The sequence below is a fragment of the Notechis scutatus genome, chromosome 2, assembly GCF_049901735.1.
Source record: "Notechis scutatus isolate UNSWTSFEM ecotype Mainland chromosome 2, rNotScu1.2, whole genome shotgun sequence".
Taxonomy (NCBI): domain Eukaryota; kingdom Metazoa; phylum Chordata; class Lepidosauria; order Squamata; family Elapidae; genus Notechis; species Notechis scutatus.
Window position 1 is genome coordinate 158211455 of NC_142010.1, and position 22955 is coordinate 158234409.

The 22955-nt window shown below is 40.8% G+C and overlaps 1 protein-coding gene and 1 pseudogene across 1 annotated transcript; one reads left to right on the top strand and one right to left on the bottom strand.

The window, feature by feature from the left end:
* Positions 1-1857: 1857 nt before the first annotated feature.
* LYL1 (LYL1 basic helix-loop-helix family member) lies at positions 1858-21187 on the bottom strand. The gene is made up of 4 exons (XM_087957053.1): positions 20631-21187; positions 7233-7663; positions 4224-4315; positions 1858-3753 (listed from the first exon to the last, which is right to left on the bottom strand). The coding sequence occupies exons 2-4, from the start codon at positions 7661-7663 to the stop codon at positions 3410-3412; spliced, it is 867 nt and encodes a 288-aa protein (XP_087813179.1). The 5' UTR covers positions 20631-21187; the 3' UTR covers positions 1858-3409.
* LOC148132359 (uncharacterized) lies at positions 13604-14582 on the top strand (annotated as a pseudogene).
* Positions 21188-22955: the final 1768 nt, after the last annotated feature.

Here is a 22955-nt window from a genome sequence, read left to right on the forward strand (position 1 = left end):
GTGGATTTTAAAGTGTCGTAGCACAAGTATCCACAAAAACTCCGCATGTGATGCAAATAAAAACAGGCAGCGCTTCAACTGCACCACTGTAGGGGACATCTTGACTTCCTTAAACATCCCCCGTGGACTCCCCTTCTACAGGGGAATACTGAAGATAGTCTTTTTTTAAAAAAATAAATTTTATTAATTTTACAATTAAATGTTTTTAATTGAAGATAGTCTTGAAGACCTTCTTATTTGCTTGACCCTCCCAGGGAGCAACTGAGATTTTCAGCATGGGGAGGCATGTGTACTTCTTCTGTTAATACCATTTGAGGATCATGGAATTGATAAGTGTGAGTAAATCAAGAGGTGCAGTGATCCTTGCGCCACTCAGTTGTATGAAACCATAAGCAAAATAGATGCTCAGCTGAATGCACAGGTCTAAAAAGCTGGTCTTTCTCTACTTGCCAGCTTGGTCTCAAGACATCTGGGGATCACAATGGAGAATTTGTTAGTTGTTGCTCATCAATAACCAAAATATAGAGACGAACTTGATTCCAACAGTTTAAAATGGATGAGCCCATTTGTCTCTGTATGATGGAATTTAAAACCAGCACCTTCCATATGCCAGCATAGTGGGAAATGTATCCAATTTTCATTATGTACTCTAAGTTGGATTGTAATGGCATCCATTGCTTTTTAAAATATGGCTACCCTACTTCGGTTTACAGGGTCCTTCAGCAATACATACAAACACACCACATCCTCTGCACATCTATCAATTCTAACAGTCTGGTAGAAGTTGCTCTTGCCTGCTGAACAGCATCTTTCTTTAAGCTTTCCAATTCGTTATGGTGGAGCCTGAGCAGAATAGTTCACTGACTGGGCCTGCTATGTTTCGATTACCGGTAGTTGTTTTCCTTGGAACCATGTTATTTTCACTAAATTCTGAGCAAAATGTTTAATTTGATTTTGGCACCTCAAAGATTCCACATAAACAATAACAGCTAAACAAAAGATGTCACTAACTTAAAGAATGATTGGATAATAAACATTAATGGGTATTCACAGGTTTAGACTGCATTCAGTTACAGTTTACTATCTTTCTTGGGTTTGCATGACACGGTGGCCACAAGATTTCCCACCCTGGCTAGATTCTGGGCTAAAAGATAGTTGGCTAAGGCTTCAGTATGTTGTGCAAACCCAAACAGATATTCTGGATCCTTTCACTGAGTTGACTAGAGCAAGAACCAGTATAGCATGATAAGGGAATATGAAAAATAAAATAAAATCAACATCCTGTGATTGAAGGACTGCTTAGAAAGTGGACAAGAGGAAGAAAGAAAGGCATAGTGATTGCTTAGACTACAAACTCAGAAAGTTGAATAAAAAAGGAAAACCTCCTTAATCACAGCAAAGTGAATGAGACCAAAACTGGCAAGAGGAACAGGAACGTGTCACAAATTGCCATTCAGCTCTGTGTATTTGGGGGGTAATTTCTAGCATGTAACTAGGTTGTGGCCAAGGAAGAGCTACCCAAGGAATGTGCATGATATCAGGTAAGCTGCTGGGTATTGGCAGAATAATACACCAGGCCCTGTGGGCATACTTGGGCCATTTCCCCTCTAGACATTGAAATGTGGCTTCATCCAACCATTGCGGTGCTACTGCCATACTTTACAGCATGTCAGAGAGGACTGAGGAGGAATCACCTCAGGATGCAGTACTTTTGTATCTTCAACAAGCACACTACACACACACACACACACACACACATATTTCCTCATCATTTCCTTGCAGTGAAAAATTCAAACTCAAAATATAGCATGCAACCCACACAATCTTTTACAATGTCAACAATTATCACCAAATATATTACTTTTCTTTTTGTTTATGGCATTGATTTCAGTTGAAAACATCATACAACTAAGAAGAATTTGGTTCCAAGGAGCTTCTGGTCTGGACAGCATTGAGTGTAAGAATCCCATCTTACAAATCCTCCTCCCAATAAAAACAAATATTAGCGGAGAACAATTTCCTTTACAAGCAAATCTGGGTCCTGGTGTGTGTGTGTGTGTGTGTGTGTGTGTGTGTAGATATGGTAATCTTTCTTCTTCCTTCACCCCAAAGACCTTTCAGCAAACTTCTTCATCTGATAACAGGCAGCTCAGGCCTCCCTCCCTCCAGAATCATTGCTGTCATATGTGGTTTTGGTAAGGGGCCCAGGGTTTGAGGAGAAGTTCGAGATATTGACTCAGCATAAACCGCCCTTCTCTTTCCAGGAAGGGAGAAGGTTTCTGAAACTGTGGGCTCCCAGCAACCTCCCACCCATCCAACTGGCCCCTTGGGAGTGACACAGCAGCTACTGCACCACCACCACCACCCACTCCCTCTTAACTGCTTGCATCTGGAGTAACTCCCCAACAGCACACCTGGCTCACAAGAGACCATTGTTAAGGCCCAGTTCTCCTGCAGAGATGGTGCTCCTGCTTTTTGGGACTGATAACGAAGGTTTCTGCACAAAAATTGCCAAGAAAAACATTATGCATGCAGGAAAATAAGCATGTCAAAAAGAAGACATGCTCACACAAACCACTGCCTGTAGCCTTGGCTGAGTTACTACTGAACACCCAACTAGGCAGAGCACAGCAGATGCACTGAACAGTCTGTATGGTTACACAGCCATTGCTTTCCAAGCCATTGACAAGAATGCTCAAAAGTCCTTCAGTAGCTCTTTTCCCATCTAGAAAGATGTCACTGATATAGCCGAGCCAGAGTCCCATTTTGATGGGAAGGTGGAAAGTAGACTGGGCCTGGGAGCTCAGCTTCTTAACCTTGCCACTTCTTTTTATTTCCTTTTGGCCTTTTGTACAGGCTCAAATATTTATGTGGGGTACTGACAATAATTAAGGCTTAGATTTGTTGGCAGGAGCAGTGTTAAGGCTAAAAACCAGAAGCACTAATCAGCAAACAGTGAAAATGAAACTCCAGAGCACCTTTTCCAGCTATAGTGCTGCCTGACATCAAGGTCTTCCTCTTACAGCCAACAAGAGCTAGAGGGTATCTTATGCAAACCAGATATCATATAGAACTTGCTCAAGCAGTTTCCTACTGCCCTAAACCAGGGAATTGTACATAAAACCTCATCTCTCCCAGAGTACCCACATTTTGAGGCTTCCATTGGACATCAATGGATGTCTCAGTCAAAGGGACTCCAGCACCTTCTCCCTCTGTTTTTGGATTCCTGAAGTCAAATGAAATCTTCCAAAGTCAATATAATCCTATTATGGCAGACTGTTCCATGGGTGATGGACTCAAGGAAGGGATGTGCAGCCCAAGGAGTTTCCACTGATGCTCGCTTGAACCACATGTGCAGCATTGTAGATGCACAGAAAAGGGTGGTGATGGTGGTCTTTACTGCTAGACATCACCGTGATTCTCTTGCTTCCAGCACAGTCATTGACTCAGCGGTTAACTGTTCCAGTTTTATGGATGCTGATGGTGATGGAGTCCTGGGAGTGCCATTGCAGGGGCTGTTTGTTTCAGCAGTCTCCCCTCCAGCCAGTCTGGCCTGGTCACTCAGTAGCTTGACCAGGAAATTGATATATTTCATGGCCAAGCGAAGAATCTCATTCTTACTCAACTTCTTGTCAGGTGGGTGGGTGGGAATGAGTTTCCGAAGCTCAGCAAAGGCACCATTCACATTCTGTTGACGCCACCGTTCCCGGCTATTAGTGAAGACCCGGCGTGCCACTTTCTGAGGTTGATGACCTAGGCAGATACAAGGAAAAGTCTCAAACAGTAAGAGGCCTTTGCAAAAGGGATCATGCTGAACATGAATTGGGAACTCCTTCCCCCCATGCTGGCAGTCACTTTATATAAACTGTTTCTATATCCGTCACATGTGTTTCTCTGCTAGTTCTCTCTGCTATGTCCTGGGAGAGAAACACCCTTTATTTTTCCCCCTAGGCCAGTGGTGGGATTCAAATTTTTTTACTACTGGTTCTATGGGCATGGCAAGGGAAGGTTACTGCAAAATCCCCATTCCACTAACCTGCTTTCCAGCTCCGTTCTGCTGTGCAGGGCAACAAAAGAAGACCCAGCCAATCATCTGGGATTTGGGAGGCAGAGGACAGATGGGTGGGATTTGCCAGTTCTCCAAACTACTCAGAATTTCTGCTACCGGTTCTCCAGAACTGGTCAGAACCGGCTGAATACCCCCTCTGCCCATGGCCACTCACCTTCAGTAATATCTTGCTCATAATGACTTGGTCTCCGCTTGAGGCGGTTATTAGGAAAGAGGCCAAATGTCCCCGAGTTGCCTAGGTAGATGCTAGAGAGAAATAAGAACATTGATCAGAACCGCCATCTCAAAGCATGAATGCAAGTTTGTATAACTTTAATTACAAATCTTCCCTACAAAAATAGGATACAAATATGATCATTTTCTCATGTCTCTTGGCAGCAGGTCTAAGATCAACACCGTTCTATGTAGGCTCTGTTGCATCCCTCTCTGCAAATCCAGCCTTACAGCATTTGTACCATGGTGAGAAACAAAAAAAAACCTGTACATGGGATTAACCTGCCCAGTTAACAACAATTATTTCAGCTACATTCCTTCACGTATTGTGAGTAGCTCAGTCACATTGTTTGGGATGTATCATAGTAATCCCAATGCCTTCATAATCCACAAAATAAATATTTGGAGGTATTTGGCAAAGTGTGCCTCCAATTTTAATTCTGAAAAAGATTATCATCCCATTATAGGGTACAAAAACATCTATAGCAGCTCATCTGATGCCATGCCTAGATCAGAGATTGGGCAGAGCATGTTCAGGAAAGACAACTTAGACTGACCAAGGAGAGATAGTACACCCATTGTTGGGCTATTGATAAACCATGGGAAGAAAATGAAATCTCAACATTAAAAGAAATCACTGGATTAAACTGAACCTGAGACATATTGACAACTTTGTTCTTCTCCCATTCAGAGTGGTCAAGAACCTATCATGTTCCCAAGGACCATTGGCAGGGACCACTCCATCAATCCAAACATCCCTACTCAGCTAGCAGCTTTCACACTGGATGAACCACTATCATGTAGAAATATTATTAGTAGCCTCCAGGTCGCTCACTTTCACACCAGTTCTCTCAGTATATAATCAATAAAGCTGAACCCTTCTAGACCATTTCTACAGGCATATAATTTTGTGTAGCTTGCCACAGTTCATAAGCTCAGCTTCCCCCAAAGTCCTGGCCACAAAACTCAATAAAACAATCAGAGTTCCATCTTCCCTGTTGTGCCCTAATTGCTAAGTTAATTCATTCATTACAGATAGTAGTAAAGAGAGTTCATGTTTTGGCAAGTCCCAAGCTATAAACAAACAAAAGAGGCAAAGGACTGCCAGGATCAAGTAATTAGAAGTAGAAGATCTGTTTTCTTCTCAGGATCCCTTGCAAATGAAATTAAGATACACTGGACACTACTTACTGAATAGAATGGAGAATAGAACTCGAAGGGATCATGGGAGCCTTTTACTCCAACCCTCTGCTCAAGCAGGAGACCCTCTACCATTCTAAAACAAGTGACTGTCCAGTCTCTTCTTAAAAATCTCCAGTGATGAAGCACCCACAACTTCTGGAGGCAAGCTGTTCCACTGGTTAATTGTCCTCACAGTTAGGAAGTTTCTCCTTAATTCCAGGTTGCTTCTCTCTCTGGTTAGTTTCCATCGTTTCTTGTCCTGCCCTCTGGTGCTTTGGAAAATCAGCTGACCTCTTTGTGGCAACCTCTCAAATACTGGAATGCTGCTATCATGTCCCTTCATTTCTCGAGACTAACCAAACCCAAATCTTGCAACCGTTCATATGTTTTATCTCCAGGCCTTTAATCATCTTAGTTGCTATTCCTTGCACTTTTTCCAAAGCCCCAACATATTTTTTGTAATGTGATGACCAAAATTGGATGTAGTATTTCAGGTGTGGTCTTACTAGATGTGGCTTTATAAAGCAGTACTATTACTTCAACATGATTATGATTATATATCTCTGTTTATACAACCAAGGATTGTATTAGCTTTTCGGGTGGCAGCTGCTCACTGCTCGCTCATATTTAAGTGATCACCCACTAGCACTCCAAGGTTGCTCTCCCAGTTAGTTTTTGAGCCTGGTTTCAAAAACTACTTGTACCTTTGATTTTTCCTAAGTGTAAAACCTCGCTTTTCTCCACATTAAATTTCATGTTGTTGGATAGGGCCCATTGTTTAAGTCTATCAACAAAATGTTGGATCCTGAGCTTGACTTCTGGGATGTTGGCTATTCCTGCCAGCTTAGTGTCATCTGCCAATTTGGTGAGTCCCCCTTCTAGTCCTTCATCTAAGTCATTTATGAAGATGTTGAAGAGTACTGGGCTTAAGACAGAACCTTGTGGTATCCCACTGCTTACTTTCCTCCATGTAGATGTAGTACCATTAAGGACTACTCATTGAGTGTGGTCTGTCAGCCAGTTACAAATCCATCTGATTTTGTCATCTACTTGATGAGATGAACACTTTGATTGTTAGCATTATCATGATCCTTGGCCTAATAAGCTCCATGCCTAAGCTGCTATCCTCACCTTCTCGCTTGCAAGAGGCCCTCTCTGGTTTTCACTGTGTGGGAGCTTCTACAACTTATCAACAAGTTATCTTATTAACAAGGGGTACTTCCTTCTCAATTTCCAAATTCAATTGTCCTGAGACTTTAAAGCAGGGGTGTCCAACCTTGGCAACTTTAAGACTTGTGGACTTCAACTCCCAGAATTCCTCAGCCAGCAATGCTGGCTGAGGAATTCTGGGAGTTGAAGTCCACAAGTCTTAAAGTTGTCAAGGTTGGACACCCCTGCTTTAAAGGCTGTGGTATGACTCAGGAAAGCACCTGACCCTAATATTGTACCTTCCAGATAAGTTTGACCTTCAATTTCCAGAATTCTAGGCAACATGGAACATAAATACTTGTTAGGTATTCTGAGAATTGCACATATTCCATGTTGGGAGATGCTGTCACAGAGAAGCTATGGCTGCTGACCTGCACTAGTTCTCGTTTTGTCAATTTACAAAAGTGGGATAATTCGCTTATAAACATAGTCTAGATGAACCCACTGCCATTCTTCCCAGAGTTGGCACTGGCAGCTTGCCAACATAACCAGGATTTCTTCCTTGCCTCGTTCCCCCTTCCCCTCTCCCCCGCCCCCCAGATCAAATTTCTGGACTTACTTGTTGAGAAAGGGATGAGGCTGGTATTGTGGGGCTAAAAGTGGACTCCTTACTCCGGTCAGAGGCAGGGATGGCGGAGGGTGTCCAGGCAGACCTGAGAACTGCAAGAAGTTAGGAATGGGGTGCAGCGCAGTGAGTTGGGTTGTGGGGACCTCAACAGGAGTGGGGGACTTGCTGTAGGCCAGGCTGATGACAGGGACATTGGGGGGCAGTGCTGCATGGGGAGCCTCAGCAGGAGGGCTTCCCTTTGTTTGAGGTGAGCAAGAAGTGGGGCTGGTGGGGGGCTCAGTGGCCTCTACATCATTCCCCCCACCATCTGGGGAAGGAAGAGGGGTTGGAGTAACAGCTGGTGGAAGAAGGCTTGGCTGCTCAGGCTTAACAGGCGACTGGGAATTCTTCAGTTTCTCCATCATGTTTGCTTTACTTCTCATCTGTAGGAAGAACAGAAGGAAAGTGAGACTGTACCAGCTGGGCTGAATTGGGCAGTCCAGAAGTAAAAAATACAGGTAGTTCTTGACTTATCATCATTCATCTAGTGACAGAAAAAGTGACATGACCATTTTTCACATTTACAACCGTTACAGCATGCCCATGGTCATGTGGTCCAAATTCGGATTCTCAGCAACTGGTTCATACTTATGACGGTTGCAGTGTCCCAGGGTCATGTGATCACCTTTTGTGGCCTTCTGACAAGCAAAGTCAATGTGGAGGCCAGATTCACTTAACAACCGTGTTACAAATTTAACAACTGCAGTAAATTCACCTAACAACTGTGACAAGAAAGGTCGTAAAATGGGAGAAAACTCATATAACAACTGTTGCTTAACAACAGAAATTTTGTGCTCAATTGTGGTCATAAGTCAAGGGCTATCTGTAAAGTATCGCTGCAATATTTTGACCCTTTTATGTTAATCTGGAAAAAGAAAAGGTAAGAAGATAAGACAACCAGATTGGATGAGACCTAACACCTTCCTTGTCTAGATTTTCTTTCTCAAAATGATCAATTATGGTGGGAAGCCAAGGGCAACAGATTATTGTTGATTGACATTTTTTTCCAGCAAATGGGACAAAGAGGCATGCTCCTGGATTTCAAAGGAATTGCCTTTTTAAAGCAGTTGATAACTATCACTGCATCTTGTGGTTGCAAAATTCATTGTTTAACTGTGTGCTAAGCAACAGAATAGTGCCTTTTGTGTGTCCCTAATAAAGTGAAAGTGGTTCAGCTTTAGTGGATAATTTTGACTTCCCATGAGTATTATGAGAGAAGAAGCAGATTACCCTACCCCATGTATTCACAACCTCTTTTCTGCATTAGTGTGATCGCCCATTTACATAGCATGCCTTGCTCAATCCAACCATTTGCAACAGGTTTGGCCTAGCATTGGGATTTTTAGTGGTCCTGGGGATGGGATGTTATTGTGAGCAGATATTATACGTTCAGTTTTGAAACACATAAAATTAATTATATCATGAACTTCAATTATGGCATCAAATTATCCATGATATGACAACTGTCCCTGAATTCCAAGTATGCATGCATAGCTTAGGACAGGGGTCCTCAACCCCTGGTCCATGGACTGGCACCGGTTTGCAACATGCCAGCAACCAGGCTGCGCAAACAAGCAAAGTCCCATCCTACACCCCTTCCGGTCGGTGGAAAAACCTTTCTCTATGGAACCATTCCCTGGTGCCCAAAAGGTTGAGGGCCATTAGATTAGGAGACTAAAAGTGTTTTCTTGTGGTCTCCAAATACAATTTTCTCAAATTGAATGAATGCTAGATATCCTCTGTGACTTTGAAGAAACAAGACAGAAAGACTGTTAATGCTTCTGAATTTTGGTACTGGAGAAGGCTTTTGAGGATACCATGGACAGGCAAGAAAGCAACAAATAGATCCCCTGTAAACCTTTTCTCCTTTATCTGCTTGAAGATGTATACCTGCTTATTCATCTCAGCGCTTTACATGCCAAAGTAGATTCTAAACTAAAAAGTTATTCCAACATAAATATGTGACTGAGGCAACACTGTGATCCAGACTTTGACAAGGCTGGGATTTGGTTCAGCCTGGCTGTGATTTTCAACTGTGTGAAGAATGGTTTTTACTGCAGGTGATTATGAAAGCCTGATCTGTGGTGACTTTCCTGTCTGCAAGGAGAAGCGATGGCGAGGCAGATAGCAGCAGCAAAAACCAGCGGTCGCGGTTGTACCCACAGGCAGAGAGAATCAGCCACACTCATATGTGGGTTTCTTCAAACTTCTGCTCTGTGTTTGTGGGAGGGGGGAAAGGCATTTGTCTGCCTCCTCACGACTGGCAAGGCCTGCTTTCCTGAGACGACTTCTTGAGGAGGCTTTCTCCTTCCACCCTCATTATGTTTGTTGAAAGTATCTATCCCAGAATTCCCTGACAATATGGAACTACAGCCTGCACACTTCAACACACTTGGAAAGTGCTAGTCTGAGGAAGATGCAGAGAAAGCTGCCCAGATATATTCCCCCCCCCATTACAAACCTAATGCTGTCAGAGTTTCTTAGAACATGACTGTGTTGTGTCATGTATTGTAAATGGGAGTTTCAACAAACAGACAGTGCACATGCCACAGTTTGCAGCAACACAACATACTTTTGCATTTTTTTCTGTTTCTGTCTTCTTAATCCCCCCTCCCTTTTAGGATTTTTGTCCCTTACATATTTTTTTCTATTGCTGTACATGCAAAATGTGAGTTCTTCCAAGTGCATTTTCCACTTCACGATAGCAGGGTTAGGGTTACATAAATATGGTCCCTTGGGAGAATGAAGGTTGCTGTTAATATATTTGTAATGTGATTGTTGATTTTCATGTTGTAAGTAATATGTTGAAGTTTCTTCATCTTTCTATTTTATCTCTCTAATCTCATGTATAAAGAAATGTCTGCAGTATCATTTCTTTTTAAAATATTGATTTACTCATAATTACTTGCCCCAATCTATTCAAGGATTTCGCCAGTGAACTTCAACTCATCTAATTGAAAAACATACTGAAGGAGGTGCTGCAAAATGACTCACAGAACGGTGGGTTTGCTAATTCACAAAATAATTGTGTGTATGTGTATACATATGTGTTGTGACTCCGAAACTTGAACCTGATCAGTCAGCAGATGTGGGCTCGAGTGAGGAGGAAGATATGGCATTGAGATTCGAGCCTGCATTGCTGAGCGACGTTGAGAGGAGTCTGGGGGAGGAGGAGGAGTTGAATCTGAGAGATGAACCTGATTTATTAGAAGTTTCAGAGACGTCTTCCTCTTTGGAACTCCCTCCCTGATTGCACCTCAGGTGTGTTAATCAGGAAAGTGTATCAGAGGATTCCAGCTGTGATGAAACTGCCGGATGCTGGCTGGATGCCAGAACTAGGAGAAGATTGAGACGTCAATCTCAATTAGAAAAGAGACGTCCAGCAAAGGATTAATTAATGAGACTAACACGCCCTTTCTTAGAGGATATAAGGGAGCGCATGACTTTGAAATATTTGCTGGAAACAAAGTGAATCTTGCCTTGGAAAGACTTGCGTCTGATTTACTGCATTGTGAGTTACGAACTTTACAGAATTGCCGGACAGATTCTAGGAGGATTGCCAAAGGACTGTGATAACAGAGCAATTCAATCTTCTGACTCCGGTTTTGTTTACGTAAAGTATTTGAACTATATTACTTGCAGTTTCATCTGTGGATACAGGTGGAACAGAACACATATGTGTATGAGAGAGGGAAGAAAATAAGAGGGAGCAAAGCACCAAAAGACTAGAAGGTAATTCTATAGAATCACTTTTTGCTACCTACTTCTTAGTTCTTCTATTTTGTTTTCCAAGTCCATCACCAAAAAGGCCTTCTGGTTCTGGTTTAAAACACAGATTGATTCAGATAGTAAAGATCATAAGTTTGTTCTCAAGTCTGCAGCTTCACACAGAACTGGAAGCCAATCAGCCATTGACCTTTCTGACCGATAACTAAGAAAGGGAACCTGCCAGTTAGTGCTTGGTTTCTGCTACCTACTCAGATCTTTCCTTAACAGACTCTCCTCTCCTTTAAAAATAATCTAAATTTGTACCATTCCCACCAAGTTTTTGTGTTTGGTCCCATCTCCAATGATGTCGTCCTAGGGTTATTGTGACCTGGAAGGCAACATGAGCCCATCTTCTGTAATGAGAGTCACAATGTTGTTTGCTGTTAATTACATGATAGCTAAACATTCTTTGAAAATTGATGTTTTGCTGGAAGGTGGGTATTTAGTCCTTTCTTCCTCTTCTATTGCATACATGCCCAAAAAAGTGTTTCAGGTTGTTAAGAGCCCCCTCTCTGAGTAGGAAGTAAAAAAAGCATAAGAAGCTATCAGGGAGAGGGGAAATTGTTCCCAACTTCATTCTGCTAGAGGAAACAGTATCTTCTTGCACAGATAAAGCACTAAATTTCACTTCAGAACTCCCCACACACACACCCCCACACACAATTAAATACCACAAATGATAAAACAACAATAGTCACGTAGAGTCACTTTTTATGAGATGGGCAGATACAAATTTGATTAATAAATAATAAATGTACTTATTGAAACTATGTGAACAATGCAAAGCAACATCCTTTAAAATATGTGCATAGTATTACCATGAGAGGCAGCTTGATGTAGAGATTAAGGCACCACCTAGAAACCTGAAAACTGTAAATTCTACTTCTAGGCACATAAGTAGCTGGGTGAGATTGAGCCAGTCATTTTCTCTCAGCCTTAGGAAGGAGGCAATGGCAAACCACTTCTAAAAAAAATGGTGGGGACCTGTCAAGGCAGTCTCTGAGAATTGGACACAATCAAACAGAAGGGAAAATAAGTGTTACTAAAAGTAAATTGCATGTTCTTCACTGACACAGAAAAATATTCTTTCAGCCATGAACATGTAACTCAAGCAGAAGGAAAGGGGTGATACACAGAGCAAGTTTTTTTATTCCTTTAATGGTCATTTGGAAAGAACATAGGTCAGTTAGGATCACTGACCCAACACCACCCATCCATGGTGAAAATGGTTGTTAAGCTTTGGGAGATATTTGGAATGTGCAATTTGGATCTATGGAAGTGTCCTAATGAACCAACAACCCATCAGTTAACCAGTAACTAGATTTAAGACTGATTGGTCTCCCATTGATTGGAACTGATTCCCAAGTACAAACTAGAAGCTCAATGTGCACATGAGGGTAGTATATCCACTTCTTTAAAATTACATTTGTCCCACTAGCGTATTTCTTTGGGATGGAGTTTACTGGCCATGGGTGAGCGCAGCCAAGCTCTCTTCATTCACACAACTCCTTTCACTGGCTATGTTTTCCATTACTAAGTTCATTTCCAGCATCATATTCCTGCAGGAGAAAATGAGATGGGTCAAACTGCACCAAAGTAAAAATTGTGTTTGACAAATTTGGCAGGATTGACAGGATTGACCACTCATCAATAAATCCTTTTGCATTTAATCGATGCCCATCCCTGCAATAGCTGTGACATCACAAGGTCACAATCAACCTAATGTTTCTTCAGCAATTGCTTGTCTTAGAAGAATGACAAGAAAAAGTGAATTCATCATAGCCCCTGAAGAAATGATAAATTGCATGCAACTGACATTTCAGGCTGGAATGTTCAGGTAGTTCAGATTAAGCTCCTAAATTTGTTATCCTAGAGTCAAGCAATCAAAGCAAGTTGACAGGTGTTTTGTTCCTACCTGAATCATTTTGCCACGGAAGAGAAAATGGAAAGAAGAGCTTTAGAGATCTATCACCAGATAAATCTGTTAAATGTAGCATTCTGTTTTCTAGTCAGAATGCTCATGGTGGATTTCTAATGTTAGTGTTTCAAAGGAGTCAAAAAACCCAGCTCTTCACCCAGGCCTTTGGTGGGTGTGACTGGAGCCTCTTTTTAAATGAGGTTGGGTGTTCTTTTTCACCTGGTTGGTTATCCTGCCATCTCTACCCTTCTTTGTTTTTTGCTGTTTTTATTGTAATCATTTGTGCACTGCCCAAGGTCCCTAGGAGTCAGGAGGCATGTAAATGTAAATAAAATAATAATAATAATAATAATAATAATAATAATAATAATAATAATAATAATAATAATAATAATAATAATAATAATAATAATAGCAGCAGCAGCAATGGATAGGAAGACCAGAAAAATAATGACAATGAATCATGCCCTTCATCCTCGCAGCGACATTGACAGACTCTTATCTACGAAGGCAAATAGGTGGGCATGGAATGTTGCAAGTACATCAGTTGGTTGAAGAAGAAAAAATGGCTTTGGAAGAATATCTGAAGGACAATGATGAAGATGCACTGAAGTTAGTATATCCGGAAATCTTACTGATTACTGAAAAGACCAAACTGGCCTACAAGAAGAACAGAATGGAGGCATGGGAAGACAAAGCACTACATGGCCAGTACATTAAAAAAATAGCAGGGAAAGCAGATAACAAGAAGACTTGGCAATGGCTAAGAGCAGGGCAGTTAAAGAAAGAGACCGAGGGACTAATTCTGGCTGTGTAAGACCAAGCCTTAACGACAAATGTATACAAAGCCAGAATTGAGAAGACAGAAACAGACAGTACATTCCGCCTATGCAAAGAAGCTGAAGAAACAGTGGACCACCTGGTAAGCCGCTGCAAGAAGATTGCACAAACTGATTACAAGCAGCAGCATGACTAAGTAGCAATAATGGTGCATTGGAAGGTCTGCAAGAAATATCATTTGCCTGTAAGCAAGAACTGGCTGGACCATAAAATAGAAAAAGTCATAGAAAATGAAAAAGTTAGATTGCTCTGGGACTTCAAAATCCAGACAGATAGGCACCTGCCACATAACACCCCAGACTTAACAGTTGTTGATAAGAAAGACAAAAAAGTCTGGATAGTGGATGTGGCAGAGCCTGGAGACAGCAGAAGAGAAGAGAAAGAACTGGAGAAGATAACAAAATACAACGACCTAGAAATAGAAATAGAATGACTATGGCAAAGGCAAGCAAGGGTAGTACCAATAATAATAGGTGCCTTGGGTGCGGTCCCAAAGCAACTGGAACATCACTTGAACACTACATGCATTGACAAATTTTCCATCAGTCAACTGCAGAAGGCAGCTTTACTTGGAACAGCTTCCATCCTGCGACGATATCTGGAACACCATCAAACATCTAGATCTGCCTATTCCAGGTCCTTGGTAAGGACTCGATAGGTACACAAAAATGCCAAACCCAATCCGAACATCTGGCTGTGAGATGATCAATAACAACATCAACAACAATATTGTAAATAATTATGCCAGCTAAAGAACTAGCAGTTGGGACTTCAGATTGTTGTGAACAATATTATGGTAGTACTGATATTAGTAATAAGGCATATAAATTTAATAAATACATTTTTAAAAATAAAACATCATATTGAAGATTACGTTTTTCTCAGCCCTGAAACCAATGCCAGCGAGTTTCAGCAATTGAGAGGAACAAGAAAAAGTGTGACTCTCTCTTTTCCAGAAATTTCTTCTGGCCAAATTTTCAGTACAAATTTTGAAAGATTGCAGGTGCAAAAGAATTGAAGATCACATTCTCCCCATCCCATTGACAGAAACCTCTCAGGGGAGAACTAGTTGATTCCACCTTCAGTGAGCAAAGGGTTTTCCATAAAAGATTTACCTTCTCTGGGCAAATCAGACATTTTATACCCTTTTTTCTCATTTCTACATCTGCTTAATTTTCGTAGCCAAGTAAATATATTATGCCATTTGATAGGTACCCAAAAAGTCCTTCACCTAGTAAATTTATATAGCATAAGAAGAAAATATCCCAACTCCTTCCTTCCTTCCTTCCTTCCTTCCTTCTTTCCTTCCTTCCTTCCTTCCTTCCTTCCTTCCTTCCTTCCTTCCTTGCTTTTTGTGTGATTTTTTTCTTGAACCAAAAGCCCCAAATGTTTTAGCCTTATTTTATTAAGATGACTTTCTGCTCTAGGTTTTTTGTTCTTTACTCTATGAGATCATTTTTGAGATGATAAGATCAACACCATTTTAACTTAAAACAAACAAACAAACAAACACCTATTTGCAACTAACAAGCTTAAGCTTTACATTTCTGCTCTGTTGATTACTGCATGAAGAATATTTGGAATTTGATCTTCAGAGCAAGAGAAGTGGTTACACTCATTCCATAGATGCTACAGAAAACACCTTTCCTATCAGCAACTCTCCCTACCAGCAGTTCCCCAGAGATGAAAAGTAGGACTGAAAAAAATACATATGCAGTAGCTGGTTTGCATGTTCATTGTGGGGTCTTGGGGAAGGAATAGCTGTAATGTTGTCCAAACAGCTGACCAGTAAGTTACCTTGTCCTTTCTTCATCCAAGACAAAGAAGTCCTTGGCTGCAGAAAGATCTCTCTGACAAATTGAAAGACAAAAAGGACATGTACAAAAATGGAAAGAAGGACACATAAGGCAAAATGTCGGGAAAGCAAAGGTTTAGAATGAACAAAGACTTCCAACAAAAATAAAAGATAATTTTTAAAAAGTTTATTCCAACATTTCTATAACAAGAAAAAAAAAACAAGGGAACAGTCGGTCCACTAAAGAAAGAAGACAACAAAGAAGTAACAGGCAGCAGAGAGAAAGCAAAGCTGCTTAACTCATTCTTTGCATCAGTCTTCACATAAAAAAAACAATAGTCCAACCTACCAAAAACATAGCTGTAAGAGACAGACCAGAAATAAAAGTAAAAATAAGCAAAAAAAAAAATGGTAAGAGAATACCTGTCTGATCTTGATTAATATAAATCACTGGGACCTGACAGATTACATCCCAGAATTCTAAAGGAACTGGCAGAGGTCATCTCAGAACCACTGTACCACATCTGTCAAAAATCCTGAAGCACTGGGGAACTACCAGAGGACTGGAAAAGAGTTGATATGGTTCCCATCTTCAAAACAGAAAAAAAACAGACCCGGGAAATTACAGACTAATCAGCCTAACATCAATACTCTGGAAGATACTGGAAAATATAATAAAAAATAAATCTGCCAACATTTAGAAACGAGTAAAGCAATAACTAGAAGTCAGCATGGGTTTGTTAAAAGCAGATCATGCCAAATCAATCTTATTTCATTCTTCAATATAGTGACTAAATTAGTACACCAGCAAAATACTGTGGGCATAATGTACTTCAGCAAGGCATTCGACAAAGTAAACTACAACCTACTTCTTGGGAAGCTAGAAAAAAGTGGGATAGATAGCATCACCATCAGATGGATTCGCAACAGGCTGACAACCTGCACTCAACTAGTAGACCTTAATGGTACTATCTCTACATGGAGGGAAGTAAGCAGTGGCGTACCACAAGGTTCCGTCTTAGGCCCGGTACTCTTCAATATCTTCATAAATGACTTAGATGAGGGAACAGAAGGGGAACTTACCAAGTTTGTGGATGATACTAAGCTGGCAGGAATAGCTAACACCCTAGATGATAGGCTCAAGATGGATCTTGACAGACTTGAACACTGGGCCCTATCTAACAAAATGAAATCCAATGTAGAGAAATGTAAAGTCCTACACTTAGGCAAGAAAAATCAAAAGCACTCATATAGATTGGGTGAAACTAGGCTTAATAGCAGTAACTCTGAGAGGAATCTTGGAGTCTTAGTGGACAACCAGCTAAATATGAGCCAGCAATGTGCGGCGGCAGCCAAAAAAGCCAATGCAATCCTAAATTGCATTAACAGAGGGTCAAGATCAAGTGAGGTACTAATACCACTCTATAAAGCCTTAGTAAGACCACACCTAGAGTACTGCATCCAGTTTTGGTCACCACACTATAAAAAGGATGTTAAGACTCTAGAAAAAGTGCAGAGAAGAGCAACCAGGATGATTAGGGGACTGGAGACTAAAACATATGAAGAATGGTGACAGGAACTGGGCTTGGCTAGTCTAGTGAAGAGAAGGACCAGGGGAGACATGGTAGCAGTCTTCCAATATTTGAGGGGCTGCCAAAGAGACGGGGGTGGGTGGGTGTCAAGCTATTCTCCAAAGCACCTGAAGGCCAATGGATGGAAACTGAACAAGGAGAGATTTAACCTGGAAATAAGGAGAAATTTTCTGACACTGAGAGCACTGAAAGCTTTTAAGAAGTGACTGGACTGCCATCTGTCAAAAACTGTGTAGGATCTGCTTGGGGGGTGGGTTGGACTAGATGACCTACAAGGTCCCTTCCAATTTTGTTAATCTGTATCTATTGGTCCTCTTTGAGTGTATTGTTGCTTTAATTTTTCTCTCATTCCCTTTTATGGCCACACATAACTGAAAAGTGGCAAACAGAATTTAGGGCACCTGTTCCTATCAGGCCTCCAGAGTTTTGTAGTGGTAGCAGGGAAGGTGATGTGAGTGGAGGAATAGAATGTGGCAACATCCCAGCCAAATTTAGACAGTTTGGAGACTTAAAAATGACCAAGATACTCATCCAGTCATCCTGGATCACCCAGTGCCAGCTGAGCAGGGAAGGAGAAAATGGGTCAGCACTATTATATGATTATGTCCTGTGGTGCGTGTGTCTACTGATGGAGAGAATGGCTGCACTTGCCTTGGCTATAAATACAGCTGCCATGCTCATACTAGCCTCACCTTTCCCAATTTTCCAAAACCACAAAGCTCATCATGCATCATGCTCGCTTCTGAAAACAGGAGATATAGTCCAGTACATCTGAGTTGTAGCAGATTAGGTAAGGCTGCTGTAACCTTTCAGTGGTGAAACATGCTTAGTTCTGCAAAATATAGTTTGTTCAGACAATGCTTACATTTTTTACCCAATGAATTTTTACTTTAAAAGTTTTACCTTTTTTGCAGCCACTTGGTTTTTAGTCAAAACTCTATCAGACCTAGTGCATATTAAAACATGTACACGAATAAGGGGATTTCACTGTCAGTGGGACTGTTTGAGTAGATTGTGAAGCAACAAATAGGGGACAAATTCTTGACCATCTACTCAGTACAAATGAAATGATGTTTAGGCGACCTCTCCTCTCCCATGCCTCTGATTCATCGCTGAGCTAGATGGGATGACCTTTTGGAAAGCAAGTAACTGAAATGAAGGCGATAAAATAACCACCAAGCACATGCCAGGCCATTGCCTCAGTCCTTTGTTCCTGTATCAGGCAATAAAAATCTTTTAAAAATTAAGGAAATGGTTTTGCAAATTTCATTAGGAGGGTTCCCAACCAGCAGAATCCAAGGCCCTTTCAAAGCTATTTGTACCCTAAATTAAAACGGAAAAAAGAGCTCCCTTTGAATGTGTATATTTGGATATGCATACAATTAAAAATCAGGAAATGCTTTTTCAAAAGCCAGTTTTGCCACTGAAATACCTGAGTTATTATATTCTCTGAAGCTGAAAAGCAGAAATTCACAAGTTTTGGGTATGCAGCTCTTCACTAGGGCAGCTATTATGCAATGGAAAAAATGAGGTGCATAAAAAATTATGAGTGCTAAACAACTATGGAAATTTCACTACAATCCACAAATAATTTGAGCTAATTAAATTAAACTTGTTCTCTTACTTCCAGGGGCACTGACTAAAATCAAAATACTTTTAATTAAGTGGATTATTAATCTTTTGCTATCGCTAGCACCGCTGCTAATTTTTTGTTTGTTTGTTTTGTTTTCTTCAAAGCACTGATTAAACTGTGCACAATACAGGCCCATCCCAAGTTTTGCCTGGCGTATCAGAGGCACGCTCCAAAAATGGAGGAAAGTGAAGGCCATTGCTGGGGTATGTGTGTTGTAGGAATTTCAAGGAGTACAATAGAAACCTTAAGATTTTATAAAGTGTCAGGCATCCATTTTGCCCTTTAAAACATCCCCCTAATGTGAAAAGGGGAACGAAATGGCTGTTAATATTTTATTAGCATAAGACTCAACGATGTTTCTGTGACATAATGGTATTACAATTTCTCCTGGAAGAAAGGCCCAGTGAATACATTTCTCACATGTGTTGATGCTCTCTTATGACAATTTCATACACTTGAATTTCTAATTTGTTTATGTTAGGAACATATACAAGGAACCTCAAGTTTCCAGCAAATGTGCTCATACCAAAGCAAATATATGCGTGCAATGTCACATGTGATAATATACAGGCAGCCTTTATTCCTTTTCCTACACGGAAGTTTGTCACAGAGGAAGTGTGTAATGGTTATAAAGGCCCCTCCTTAAAACAAGCGGGAAAAATCACTTTCCCTATTTAATATTTCCAGCTTCCCAAAATATTGAGGTCAGCTCTGTAATGTAGAGTTATATATGCCAACTATATCCTTAAAAGTACATTATTTAATTAGTGTATTATTCTGAATTTCAAATGTGCTCCTTACATAAATGGCCCTGGGGTCCTTATCTTGTAGACTATAAAACAGACGTCTAGTGTACCTTAGTGTAGAGAAAGTCATAATAATAGATAAAAGAATACTAAGTGTTGCTTTGATAGGATTCTTGAAAAAGTTTTGGATTTAATCTTACGAAATACATTGAACCAAGTAAATCACTCAGTTTTAGTTCAGACTGCACTCTGAAAGGAAACCATGAAGCTGATATGACATGATAAAGAATGCAATTGTCAGACTAATTAGATATATCACTATAGGTTAAATGATAACAATGATGCATTATATGAAAAACTAAAAGAACTCAGGAGAGTTTGAAATTCAAATAAAAAGTATAACTGGTAATTGTAAATCTATTGCTGTCTGAAAATTATTTAATTGTTAACATCACAAAGAGAAACGAAGACTCATGTAACAATTCTAATTGCCAGAAGAATGTTATTCTAACTTTTAGAATTTTTAGAGTTTAATGCAAAATCTATTTGGCTTGTGATTATAGAAGAGTAATGTGAAATTTTCGTTCTGTAGTTATATGTTCTAAAGTTTACAGAGGCTGCTGCTTTAAACTGGGTATTTAAAGAAATGGAGAAAGAGTTAGAAAAGGAAAAACCAATTTAGAAAAATACAAATCAAAAGAAGTAAAAAAGTTTTAAGAAAAGTCATTATTTCAGAAGATGTTTTAAACCTCCTTTTTACAGATTGCTTGATATAATAAGGGAACGGTTATAAAAATACAGAGAATGTATACTACTAAAGAAAAAGAAAAAGACAAGACACGGCATACAAGGAAAACATGCACAGCAATGTATGAAGAAGAGATTTAGTCTTAGGTCAATAGTAAATTACAAGAAAGGCAAATAGCTCAACTGCCCAACCTATGTGGAACTAATGAATAGAAAGACATTGATCTACAATCTTCCCTAAAATCAAATCCTTGCTGAAATGATCTTTCTTGCCTAGAAACGTGCTTTCTCCCAAATACCCCGATCCTCACCTGTCCAGCTGTGCAGGACCAAGGTCATCTTCCAGTTCCCAAAGGTCAAAGAGGGACATCTCCAAGTCTCTATTGCTGGCAAGGAGGCAGGTGAAAGAATTCCAGGTGATTGCCAGGGATCTTCAAAGGTAATGGAAGGGTCACCTGACTGCTGGCTGTAAGGAGGCCTGGATGGCAAAGTGGAGGCACATGAAGAGAGGGTGCTGTGAGAGAGTCCACCTGCTGATGAAACACGAGATGCTGAGGTCCGGTTCTATAGTCTGGAAAGGATGTAACCCACTGGCATCCAAGAATTTACCCTCATCGTCAGCCACATGGCTGCTGCTGGCTGCCATGCTTGGGGGCCATAATTCGCGGCTGCTTCCTCTCCGCCACTGGTTCCCTCAGCTAGAGCTTGCAAATAATAATTATTGTCACTGGCGGTGGTGTTGGGGACGTCAAATCAATTAGGCTCCAGCTTTTCCTGCCACCTTGTTCCCTCTGAATCCCCCCCTGTGGCCACTTCTCTTTTTTGACAGGCTCTCTTTGGCCACTGGAAGGAGCTGCTTTGAAGACAGAGCCTGGGCCAAGCCCCCTCCCGCTCCCCGCCCCCTCCTGCTCCCCTCCCCTCCCCTGCATGAGAGAGATTTCCTGCCCTCTTTGGACAGGGGATGTTCTGCAGCTTATAGATAAGCAACACAGGAGCTGCCTGCACAGGACTGATAAGGAAACTCCCGAGTTGGACCCAGCCTAAGCCAGAGGACTTGGAAGGCAAACAAGAGGAAGCCCAGCGTCTACATGCTAGAATAACATAGGCCAGTGAGCACTAAAGTCTCCACAGCACACACAGGAGGGAGGTAGCTTAGTAATCCTCAGAGTGCTTTCATAGGCAACCAGAAGTATGCCTTGGGTGTGAGGGTAGCCAAAAAGCAGAGAAGAAACCAGGTTCTGTCCCTCCATCCTGCTGGCTTGGGGTTCCTTCCAGATACTGTGCCTATCTGTCTCCAGCTGGGCTTGGCTGAAAGCCAACACTTCCTTCAGCCTTACTTAATGTGGATATCAGCCCGTGAGCCATTGGCAGCAAGATCAATGGCCAATTAAAGGCCTTAGGACTTCCTGTAAAGAAAGTATGTTTACATGGACCAACGTGAATTTATTGGCCTAATAGGCACTCATCTAACCGGAGGCCATTTTGATGTCATTCTTTTAGCCAGGTCATTTATAGCATGTCTAAAGGAAACTGGCAGAACTGCACATCTTAAGGAAAATTAATACATTCGTGGAAAGCTTGGAATGGATCCCTTGTGAGTGACTCAAGGCAAAACAAAGTATAATACAATAATGCAGCTGATCAAGAGTCCTGTTCACATGGAACATAATCATAATGTGACTGCCACACTGTGAGTGGTGGAGTGAAATTTCTTCTTTCAGCTGAGCCACAATTACATGGGAGCGTTATTTGTATACCTTTACACTATTGGGGGAGAATGAATGTGATTCAGCCAATCTAGGTTGTCAATCTCTATAAAGATTAAGAAAACAGCATCTACTATGGACACCCACCCTTACGTTGTTTAAGAAATCATTGAAAACCTGATTGTTCTCCCAAGGCCTGGAGACAGGATGACTGTAAACCTCTCTTCCCCTATGTTTTTTTTTTTTTCTTCAATTGTTTTGTTTCATCGTGGTTCTGGTAGTTTTTATATTTTGTTCTTCTGGTCAGCTGTGTTATTTATATGGATGGGGATTTTAATTATAAACCATCCAAAATTGCTTAAGGTATGGATGCTTTTGAAATTTGATATTTTTTTAAAAAATCCCCTGTCTTCACTGGAATATGTAGTATTCCTGAGCAGAGCTGTCCTAACAACAATCCACGAAAAGATATTATCAAACTAAATCAATCAATAAAAACCTAAAATCCGTGAGCAAGGTTGTAGGTTTTAAACAGAAAAAATCCACAAAAGGAAAGCAGCCATCATACACATATGGTCTCACCTTTTGACTTAATAGTCAAGATTAGTTTTCAGAAGCAACTATGAAATTTTCACTGCACAATCTGCTTATGACAACCTATTATGGTGAGCTACCCTTGCAAGCTTCCATGGAGTGACTTTGGCATGACAAACTATTTGGGGAAGATTTCCTGGAACTCCCGGATGCTAATAATGTCAAGAGGGCTGTGTGTGTTTGTTTGTGTGTCCGTGTGAATGGAGAGGATACACCCTTTAGCAATGGGTACATGCTCAAACAATCTACAGGCAACTTTGGTTTTGTTTTTTTTTTCATTACCTTTAGCAGAAGTAAAATTTCTCCTCTGAAAAGTTTGCTTTTTGGATAATGTAT

Excerpts from the sequence above, each read along its gene's own strand:
- LYL1 (XM_087957053.1), bottom strand. The coding sequence starts at position 7,663 with ATGAGAAGTAAAGCAAACATGATGGAGAAACTGAAGAATTCCCAGTCG. Across the intron at positions 4,316-7,232 it reads CCTCATCCCTTTCTCAACAA|CATCTACCTAGGCAACTCGG; the intron begins GTAAGTCCAGAA and ends ATTTCTCTCTAG. Across the intron at positions 3,754-4,223 it reads TGAGCAAGATATTACTGAAG|GTCATCAACCTCAGAAAGTG; the intron begins GTGAGTGGCCAT and ends GTATCTGCCTAG.